The sequence below is a fragment of the Lolium rigidum genome, chromosome 1 (assembly GCF_022539505.1).
Source record: "Lolium rigidum isolate FL_2022 chromosome 1, APGP_CSIRO_Lrig_0.1, whole genome shotgun sequence".
NCBI lineage: Eukaryota > Viridiplantae > Streptophyta > Magnoliopsida > Poales > Poaceae > Lolium > Lolium rigidum.
The window spans coordinates 297,679,038-297,690,166 of NC_061508.1; the positions used below are offsets into that span (position 1 = coordinate 297,679,038).

The 11,129-nt window shown below is 46.5% G+C and overlaps 1 protein-coding gene and 1 long non-coding RNA gene across 2 annotated transcripts in view; both read right to left on the minus strand.

The window, feature by feature from the left end:
• The window catches only part of LOC124683981, a 9,372-nt gene extending 969 nt beyond the window's left edge, over positions 1–8,403 (minus strand). The window contains exon 1 of the long non-coding RNA XR_006996871.1: positions 8,370–8,403. This is a non-coding gene — a long non-coding RNA (uncharacterized LOC124683981). The remainder of the gene's footprint in view (positions 1–8,369) is intronic.
• Positions 8,404–9,730: 1,327 nt separating this feature from the next.
• LOC124683982 (1-aminocyclopropane-1-carboxylate oxidase homolog 1-like) lies at positions 9,731–10,862 on the minus strand. Its single transcript, XM_047218397.1, has one exon. It carries the CDS (start codon positions 10,842–10,844, stop codon positions 9,783–9,785), a length of 1,062 nt encoding a protein of 353 aa, XP_047074353.1. The 5' UTR covers positions 10,845–10,862; the 3' UTR covers positions 9,731–9,782.
• Between the last annotated feature and the right edge of the window lie 267 nt (positions 10,863–11,129).

Sequence of the window (11,129 nt, forward strand, 5' to 3'; positions counted from 1 at the left end):
GTTGTATGGCTTGAAGCCCTCCAAGATGATTCTCCATAGTTCATTTGAGGCACTACAAACATGAGAGCGGAACTCAAATTCCCAAGTATCGAAATTATCAACGGAAAACTTAGGTGGGTCGCCCCGAATGTTTAAATGGGGATGGGGAACCGGTATATCGGGAGATAGGAAAGGTGGAGCTACTCGATTGTAGCTTTCACCTCCACTAGTTCCCCTAGGAGATGCACTGGTAGATTTGATAGTGTTTAAGTTATCACCTTCCACGGGTTTGGTAGATGAGGGTAAGTCCGAAGCCTCTCCCTCATTTAACGCACCCGTGTCTTTTACCTCTACACTAGGAGCCTTGGGAAGGGCCGGAGCCAAAAGCTCGGCAATCATCTTTTTCATGCTTTCCATTTGGGCTTCCATGGAGGACTTCAATGAATTGAAGTCTTCCACGGAGAACAACTTGGCGGCTGATGTCTACGTTCCCCCTCCTTTCCTGTAGGCAGTGTTGGGCCTCCAAGAGCAGAGGTTTGTAGAACAGCAGCAAGTTTTCCCTTAAGTGGATCACCCAAGGTTTATCGAACTCAGGGAGGAAGAGGTCAAAGATATCCCTCTCATGCAACCCTGCAACCACAAAGCAAGAAGTCTCTTGTGTCCCCAACACACCTAATAGGTGCACTAGTTCGGCGAAGAGATAGTGAAATACAAGTGGTATAAATAAGCAGTAGCAACGGCACCGTGAAAAGTGCTTTGCCCAGGACAAGAAACAAGCGTAGTAACGCAGCAGTAGTAACGCAGTAAAAACGAGTAAACAAGCAGCGATAGCGATATTTAGGAACAAGGCCTAGGGAATAGACTTTCACTAGTGGACACTCTCAACATTGATCACATAACAGAATAGATAAATGCATACTCTACACTCTTGTTGGATGATGAACACATTGCGTAGGATTACACGAACCCTCAATGCCGGAGTTAACAAGCTCCACAATAATGCTCATATTTTAGTAACCTTTAGTGTAAGATAGATCAAAGACTAAACCAAGTACTAGCATAGCATGCACACTGTCACCTTCATGCATATGTAGGAGGAATAGATCACATCAATATTATCATAGCAATAGTTAACTTCGCAATCTACAAGAGATCATGATCATAGCATAAACCAAGTACTAACACGGTGCACACACTCGTCACCTTTACACACGTGCAGGAGGAATAGAACTACTTTAATAACTTTGCTAGAGTAGCACATAGATAGTAGTGATACAAAACTCATATGAATCTCAATCATGTAAAGCAGCTCATGAGATCATTGTATTGAGGTACATGGAAGAGAGATGAACCACATAGCTACCGGTACAGCCCCGAGCCTCGATGGAGAACTACTCCCTCCTCATGGGAGCAGCAGCGGTGATGAAGATGGCGGTGGAGATGGCAGCGGTGTCGATGGAGAAGCCTTCCGGGGGCACTTCCCCGCTCCGGCAGGGTGCCGGAACAGAGACTCCTGTCCCCCAGATCTTGGCTTCGCGATGGCGGTGGCTCTGGAAGGTTTTCCGTATCGTGGTTTTTCGTCTCAGGATTTTCGATCCAGGGGCTTTATATAGGCGAAGAGGCGGCGCAGGAGGGTCGAAGGGGTGGCCACACCATAGGGCGGCGCGGCCAGGGCCTGGGCCGCGCCGGCCTATGGTGCTAGGTGGCTCGTGGCCCCCCTCCGGTCCTTCTCGGGTGTTCCGGATGCTTCCGGTGAAAATAGGAACCCGGGTCTTGATTTCGTCCAATTCCGAGAATATTTCGTTACTAGGATTTCGAAACCAAAAACAGCAGAAAACGAGAACCGGCACTTCGGCATCTTGTTAATAGGTTAGTTCCGAGAAAATGCACGAATATGACATAAAGTGTGCATAAAACATGTAGGTATCATCAATAATATGGCATAGAACATAAGAAATTATCGATACGTCGGAGACGTATCAAGCATCCCCAAGCTTAGTTACGCTCGTCGTCCCGAGCAGGTAAAACGATAACAAAGATAATTTCTGAAGTGATATGCCATCATAACCTTGATCATACTATTTGTAAACATATGTAGTGAATGCAGCGATCAAAACAATGGTAATGACATGAGTAAACAAGTGAATCATAAAGCAAAGACTTTTCATGAATAGTACTTCAAGACAAGTATTAATAAGTCTTGCATAAGAGTTAACTCATAAAGCAATAAATCAAAGTAAAGGCATTGAAGCAACACAAAGGAATATTAAGTTTCAGCGGTTGCTTTCAACTTGCAACATGTATATCTCATGGATAATTGTCAACATAGAGTAATATAACAAGTACAATATGCAAGTATGTAGGAATCAATGCACAGTTCACACACGTGTTTGCTTCTTGAGGTGGAGAGAGATAGGTGAACCGACTCAACATAAAAGTAAAAAGAATGGTCCTTCAAAGAGGAAAGCATCGATTGCTATATTTGTGCTAGAGCTTTTATTTTGAAAACATGAAACAATTTTGTCAACGGTAGTAATAAAGCATATGAGTTATGTACATTATATCTTACAAGTTGCAAGCCTCATGCATAGTATACTAATAGTGCCCGCACCTTGTCCTAATTAGCTTGGACTACCGGATCTTTGCAATGCACATGTTTTAACCAAGTGTCACAATGGGGTACCTCCATGCCGCCTGTACAAAGGTCTAAGGAGAAAGCTCACATTTTGGATTTCTCGCTTTTGATTATTCTCAACTTAGACATCCATACCGGGACAACATGGACAACAGATAATGGACTCCTCTTTAATGCATAAGCATGTGGCAACAATTATTATTCTCATATGAGATTGAGGATATATGTCCAAAACTCGAAACTTCCACCATGAATCATGGCTTTAGTTAGCGGCCCAATGTTCTTCTCTAACAATATGCATGCTCCAACCATGAAGGTGGTAGATCTCTCTTACTTCGGACAAGACGGACATGCATAGCAACTCACATGATATTCAACAAAGAATAGTTGATGGCGTCCCCGAAACATGGTTATCGCACAACAAGCAACTTAATAAAAGATAAAGTGCATAAGTACATATTCAATACCACAATAGTTTTTAAGGCTATTTTGTCCCATGAGCTATATATTGCAAAGGTGAATGATGGAATTTTAAAGGTAGCACTCAAGCAATTTACTTTGGAATGGCGGATAAATACCATGTAGTAGGTAGGTATGGTGGACACAAATGGCATAGTGGTTGGCTCAAGGATTTTGGATGCATGAGAAGTATTCCCTCTCGATACAAGGTTTAGGCTAGCAAGGTTATTTGAAACAAACACAAGGATGAACGGTACAACAAAACTCACATAAAAGACATATGGTAAACATTATAAGACTCCATACCGTCTTCCTTGTTGTTCAAAACTCAATACTAGATGTTATCTTAGACTCTAGAGAAACCAAATATGCAAACCAAATTAGCAAGCTCTAAGTATTTCTTCATTAATGGGTGCAAAGTATATGATGCAAGAGCTTAAACATGAGCACAACAATTGCCAAGTATCAAATTATCCAAGACATTTTAGAGTTACTACATGTAGCATTTTCCAATTCCAACCATATAACAATTTAACGAAGAAGAAACTTCGCCATGAATACTATGAGTAGAGCCTAAGGACATATTTGTCCATATGCTACAGCGGAGCGTGTCTCTCTCCCATAAAGTGAATGCTAGGATCCATTTTATTCAAACAAAACAAAAAACAAAAACAAACCGACGCTCCAAGCAAAGTGCATAAGATGTGATGGAATAAAAATATAGTTTCAGGGGAGGAACCTGATAATGTTGTCGATGAAGAAGGGGATGCCTTGGGCATCCCCAAGCTTAGACGCTTGAATCTTCTTATAATATGCGGGGGTGAACCACCGGGGCATCCCCAAGCTTAGAGCTTTCACTCTTCTTGATCATATTGCATCATACTCCTCTCTTGATCCTTGAAAACTTCCTCCACACCAAACTCGAAACAACTCATTAGAGGGTTAGTGCATAATAAAAATTCACATGTTCAGAGGTGACACAATCATTCTTAACACTTCTGGACATTGCATAAAGCTACTGGACATTAATGGATCAAAGAAATTCATCCAACATAGCAAAAGAGGCAATGCAAAATAAAAGGCAGAATCTGTCAAAACAGAACAGTCCGTAAAGATGGATTTTATTAGGCCACCAGACTTGCTCAAACGAAAATGCTCAAATTGAATGAAAGTTGCGTACATATCTGAGGATCATGCTCGTAAATTGGCGTAATTTTCTGAGCTACCTACAGGGAGATAGACCCAGATTCGTGACAACGAAAGAAATGCTGGAACTGCGCAGTAATCCAAATCTAGTATTTACTTTACTATCAAAGACTTTACTTGGCACAACAAAACATAAAACTAAGATAAGGAGAGGTTGCTACAGTAGTAAACAACTTCCAAGACACAAATATAAAACAAAGTACTGTAGCAAAATAAACACATGGGTTATCTCCCAAGAAGTTCTTTCTTTTTAGCCATTAAGATGAGCTCAGCAGTTTTAATGATGCACTCGCAAGAGATAGTATGTGAAGCAAAAGAGAGCATCAAGAGGCAAATCCAAAACACATTTAAGTCTAACATGCTTCCTATGCAGAGGCATCTTGTACACAAATGAATTCATGAAGAACAAAGTGACAATCATAAGAGGATAAAACAAGTGTAGCTTCAAAAATTTCAGCACATAGAGAGGCATTTTAGTAACATGAAAAATTCTACAACCATATTTTCCTCTCTCATAATAACTTTCAGTAGCAACATGAGCAAACTCAACAATATAACTATCACATAAAGCATTCTTATCATGAGTCTCATGCATAAAATTATTACTCTCCACATAAGCATAATCAATTTTATTAGTTGTAGTGGGAGCAAATTCAACAAAGTAGCTATCATTATTATTCTCATCATCAAATATAGGAGGCATAGTATTATCAAAGAAAATTTTCTCCTCAATGCTTGGGGGACTAAAAAGATCATGAAAACCAGCTTCCCCAAGCTTAGAACTTTCTACATTATTATCAACAATGGTGTTCAAAGCGTTCATACTAATATTACTACCGAGCATGCAAATAAGATTTCATAGGTTTTTTAATTTTCGCATCAAACAATCCATGTTTTAAATCAGGAAATAGAATAAGAAGCTCATTGTTGTCCATTATGCCAAACTAGTGTAAACAAAAAACAAAAAGATGCAATTGCAGGATCTAAAGGAAATAGCTTCGAGCACAAACACAATGGCGCCAGAAAAGTACTGTTACCTGGAACAAGAGTATGAGTGCCTTTTTACCTTTCCTCCCCGGCAACGGCGCCAGAAAATAGCTTGGCGCGTAGTTGACGAGGGAGGAAAAGTGCTTAGTTGCCGGGCTTGCCAATGTGTGAGTGCCGTTTACCTTCCCTCCCCGGCAACGGCGCCAGAAAAGTGGTTGATGTCTACGTTCCCCCTCCTTTCCTGTAGACAGTGTTGGGCCTCCAAGAGCAGAGGTTTGTAGAACAGCAGCAAGTTTTCCCTTAAGTGGATCACCCAAGGTTTATCGAACTCGGGGAGGAAGAGGTCAAAGATATCCCTCTCATGCAACCCCGCAACCACAAAGCAAGAAGTCTCTTGTGTCCCCAACACACCTAATAGGTGCACTAGTTCGGCGAAGAGATAGTGAAATACAAGTGGTATAAATAAGCGATAGCAACGGCACTGAGAAAAGTGCTTTGCCCGGGACGATGAAACAAGCAGTAGTAACGCAAGCGGTAGTAACGCGATAAAAACGAGTAAACAAGCGAGCGATAGCAGTATTTAGGAACAAGGCCTAGGGAATAGACTTTCACTAGTGGACACTCTCAACATTGATCACATAACGAGAATAGATAAATGCATACTCTACACTCTTGTTGGATGATGAACACATTGCGTAGGATTACACGAACCCTCAATGCCGGAGTTAACAAGCTCCACAATAATGCTCATATTTTAGTAACCTTTAGTGTAAGATAGATCAAAAGACTAAACCAAGTACTAGCATAGCATGCACACTTGTCACCTTCATGCATATGTAGGAGGAATAGATCACATCAATATTATCATAGCAATAGTTAACTTCGCAATCTACAAGAGATCATGATCATAGCATAAACCAAGTACTAACACGGTGCACACACTTGTCACCTTTACACACGTGCAGGAGGAATAGAACTACTTTAATAACTTTGCTAGAGTAGCACATAGATAGTAGTGATACAAAACTCATATGAATCTCAATCATGTAAAGCAGCTCATGAGATCATTGTATTGAGGTACATGGAAGAGAGACGAACCACATAGCTACCGGTACAGCCCCGAGCCTCGATGGAGAACTACTCCCTCCTCATGCGATGGAGAAGCCTTCCGGGGGCACTTCCCCGCTCCGGCAGGGTGCCGGAACAGAGACTCCTGTCCCCCAGATCTTGGCTTCGCGATGGCGGCGGCTCTGGAAGGTTTTCCGTATCGTGGTTTTTCGTCTCAGGGTTTTCGATCCAGGGGCTTTATATAGGCGAAGAGGCGGCGCAGGAGGGTCGAAGGGGTGGCCACACCATAGGGCGGCGCGGCCAGGGCCTGGGCCGCGCCGGCCTATGGTGCCGGTGGCCTCGTGGCCCCCCTCCGGTCCTTCTCGGGTGTTCCGGATGCTTCCGGTGAAAATAGGAACCTGGGTCTTGATTTCGTCCAATTCCGAGAATATTTCGTTACTAGGATTTCTGAAACCAAAAACAGCGAGAAAACGAGAACCGGCACTTCGGCATCTTGTTAATAGGTTAGTTCCGGAAAATGCACGAATATGACATAAAGTGTGCATAAAACATGTAGGTATCATCAATAATATGGCATAGAACATAAGAAATTATCGATACGTCGGAGACGTATCAGCGGCCCCTACCGAGGGCTCCTCGTCCGGCATACTCTTAGGCGGTTAAGCCCGAAATAAGAGTCGAGGCTCTGATACCAATTGAAAGGATCGTATGCCGCACCTAGAGGGGGGGTGAATAGGTGCTAACCAATTTTTAGTTCTTTTTCAATTTAGGCTTGACACGAAAGGTAAATTCTCTAGATATGCAACTAAGTGAATTTACCTATATGACAAGGATATCAACTAAGCAAGGTATAGCTACGCAATAGTAGATAGAGTGGGATAGAGGTAACCGAGAGTGGAGCACGCGATGACACGGAGATGATTCCCGTAGTTTCCTTCCTTTGCAAGAAGGTACGTCTACGTTTGGAGGAGTGTGGTTGCTACGCAAGCCAAACCAACAGCCACGAAGGCTTCACTCAGATCTCCTGTGAGCAACGCCACGAAGGCCTAGCCCACTTCCACTAAGGGATTTCCTCGAGGCGGAAACCGGGCCTTTACAAAATTCTTGGGGCACACATCCACAATCAAATTGGAGGCTCCCAAATCTGTAACAATACAACAATCAACAACAACACATCAACAACAAATCAACTAGGGAACCAAATAGGAACACTAGCATGAGATCCCTCAAACAAGAGAGGGGAAATGAGGAACGCTTCGGTGAGGATGTAGATCGGTGTCTTCTCCTTCGAATCTCCAAAGATCAAGAGCTTTGGTTGGGGGAGGAAGGAGATCTTGCAAATCTTGACTTTCTTGAGGTGGCTCTAATGGAGGTGGCTTGGCGGATTTCTTGTGTAATGATTGAGCAAGCAACCAAGGTAGAAGAAGGGGGGTATTTATACCCCCTCTCAAAATTGAGCCGTTGCTGCTTCCGGGGGGCCGGATAATCCGGCCTAAGTAAGGGCCGGATAATCCGCCCCCCCGGATAATCCGGTCTTCGGAACAAAACCATGACAAAATCCGGCCAAAAGTCCGGCCCTATATCAGAGAAGCTTTTCTTCCAGTCCTTAGCCAAAAACGGGGGGGCCGGATATTTCCAAAATATCCGGCCCGGATAATCCGGCCCTGGTACAATACCGGGACATTATCCGGGCAAATGTCCGGCCCCCATACTGCGCAACAACTCCTCGAGAGACTTAGCCAAAATCAGGGGGCCGGATATTTCAACAATATCCGGCCCGGATTATCCGGCCTGGCCAAACTTTTTCTGATGACTTTAGACAGACGATCAAATCCAACACACATGAATAATTATCTATGTAATCCCTGTACCACTTAATCAAACATTAGTGTATCACATATATTGACATCAAACACACAAAACATAATGTGAGAGATGTTCTTTCAAATCTAGCGAGCTTGGCTCATTGCATACAAATTAAATAAAAAAAAAGCAGAGTAAGAGCCGGCTGAGATGCGCGAGGGAGAGAGGTTACCTGATTTTGATGGGAGAATAGATGACTCCGCCCGGTGGGCGCTATTGTGCTTGATCGGTGATGTGATGGGATCTAGGGTGAGTCTTTGTGCGGAACAAACAGCGCGGACCGGAGCAGGCGAGGTAGAGAATGGAGTCGGTCACACCGTAATGATCCTTGATCATTCATGTCAAACTGATTTATATCAGTTTGATCCATTGACAAATTACGAAGATAAGGAATAAAAGATTCCATTGACAGAGAGACGAGTATTGGTGAAACCATTACAGTCGTGCCTAGTAATTAGCATATCTTAAGGCCACACAAGGCCGCACTCTGGGAGCTCGGCTAAATCGGAAAAAAATGGTGCACTCTCACTGAAATTTTTGTCCGAAAACGATCGAATCTCCTCTTAAATCTTCTCATCTCTTGCGGACAGAGGGATTAGTGAAAGGGGGCACGTACCAATCTAGATAGACTCAATCCGTAGGCCGCCGGATTCTAGCACGATGACGATGTGCTGGGGGTCACCCCCTTCCAGAAATCGCCCACATGCCGCCGGTCACCAGGTACTTCATGTCGGCGTCAATGCAGGAAGGCGACCCACGGAGAGGCAAAAGTACGGCTGCAACGGCGGTTCTGTCCCGACGGAGGCCTTGGCGGTCTGTGGAAGTACGGGCGCGGTCGCTGCGGCTCCGATCCGTCTCGGACCTCGGCGCATCGGATGGACGGCTGAGCCGGCGGCAGCAGATGTTTAGGACCGACACAGGCCTCGACGACGTGCGGTTCAGGCGCGGCATCGACGGCACAACTCTGTCACATCTGTGAATGGGGGGAGGGCCAGAGGGGGTTTGGAAGCGATGTGAGGCTAGGGACGTCGGCGTGGTGGAGAACAGATCGACGGCGCTGGCAGAGGCGGTGTAGGGATGGTGGTGGTCACAAATGGGTAAATTGTTTTTTTTTGGCTCTTTTCTTGCCGCGCGGGGAGTACGGGAGCAGATTTTTTTTGACAGAATACGGGAGCAGATTGGGACTTTGTTTCTTTCTTCCGCGTGAGGGACGGGAGCTAGTAGTTAGGTAGGTTAATTAGCGCGAAGTATGGATTAAGATGTGCCATGCCGCTCGATACTGGAGTTGTTTTGTTAGTTGCGTTTTCTTTGTGACGTGGGGGGTATTATTGTCCATCCTGAAAATGTGACACCAGGCATTCACCAGTTTGCTCTTAATAGTAGAGATTCATTGGAATGGGTACGATCATTTCGGCATCTACAAGTGTTTTGGTAATTTCAACATGTACAATACCGGAAGAAAAGAAGGACCAACGGTTAGAGATGCGACATCTCCTACCCAAAAAAAAAATTCAGAAGTAGAATAGTGAATTCGATTACATTTTCTTTTCATTCTTTGCAGGCGGATTCGATTAGATTCAGACTTTCAGAGCTTGAAGTGCTGGAGCGCAGAGGTGCCGTCGAGGCCTTTGGCCCTGTAGTGCCGCAGCAGCTCCTCCACCGTGGTGCTCCTGTACCGCGCCTCGCCGTCAACGCCGGTGACGATCGGCCGCAGAACTCTCGTGGACGCGGCCGCGCCGCTTGTCCGGAAGAAGCATGCCACCGAGATTCTCGGCCCCACGCTGCTCGCCACCACGCGGTGCTCCACGCTCTTGAACCTGTCGTTGGACACGAGCTGCAGGAAGTCACCGACGTTCACCACCAGCGCCCCCGGCACCGGCGGCACCTCCACCCACTTCTTCCCGTCGACGAGGACCTGGAGGCCGCCGACGGCGTCTTGAAGGAGCACGGTGAGGAAGCTGGGGTCGGAGTGCCTGGTGGTGCCCAGCGTGAGGTGCGGCTCCGGGCACGCCGGGTAGTAGTGGCCTGCGAAGTTGAGCCCGTCCAGGCACGCCGCGTCCTGCTCAAGGTACCCTCGCCGGAGGCCCAGCGCTTCCGACAGAAGACCAAGCAGCTCGCGGTACAGCTCCCGCACCAGCTTCACGTACTCCGGCGCAACGCCCCTGCACGCCAGCGGGATCTCTTCGGACGCCGGTGGATCCGGCGCCATCTCCATGTACAAGCTGTCGCGCCAGTTAGCCGCCGGCGACTGGAACAGGTCGAAGTTGCTCTGGTACCGCACGCGACGCCCGAAGTCCCTGGTGTAGTACGGCGCCTTGGCCTCCGCCGGCTCCTCGATGAAGCCCCGCACCGCCGCGAGCATCGCGGCGAGCAGGCCCTCCGGCACGCCGTGGTTCACAACCTGGAAGAAGCCCACCGTCTCCGCCGCTGCCTTCAGCTGGGCGACCAGCTCGGCCCGCTCGGCGCCAGCGAGGTCGATGACCGGGATGGCGAAGTGATGAGGCTCGGCGTCGACTGGGAGGGGCTCGGGTGGGTGGTGGAAGATGGAGGGGACGGCGGTGACGCCGGCGTCGACCAGGCCTTTGACGCCGGCCTTGGTGTCGTCGAAGGCCTTGAGAGCGCGGAGGCGCTCATGGTCAGAGGCCATGAACTGCTGGAGCTCAACTATCGATCGGCGCGGTGCAGTTTTATATCCTTGTGTTAGATCGATGCGCGGTGCCAGCAATGGATATGTCGTGGCACTTCACTGGACGTAGTGCAGAGCATTTGCCAACCGACATGATTCCAAACCACATGCCACTAGGCACTAGCTGTGTGTATACACGTCGTCTTTTTCTGGATTATTAGGGCATGTACAATGGTAGAGAAGGCATTCCTTTCCTTACGCCGCCCCGTCAGCTAGAGAAAGCTAGATATAAGTCATACAACGCAT

Excerpts from the sequence above, each read along its gene's own strand:
- LOC124683982 (XM_047218397.1), bottom strand. The coding sequence starts at position 10,844 with ATGGCCTCTGACCATGAGCGCCTCCGCGCTCTCAAGGCCTTCGACGAC.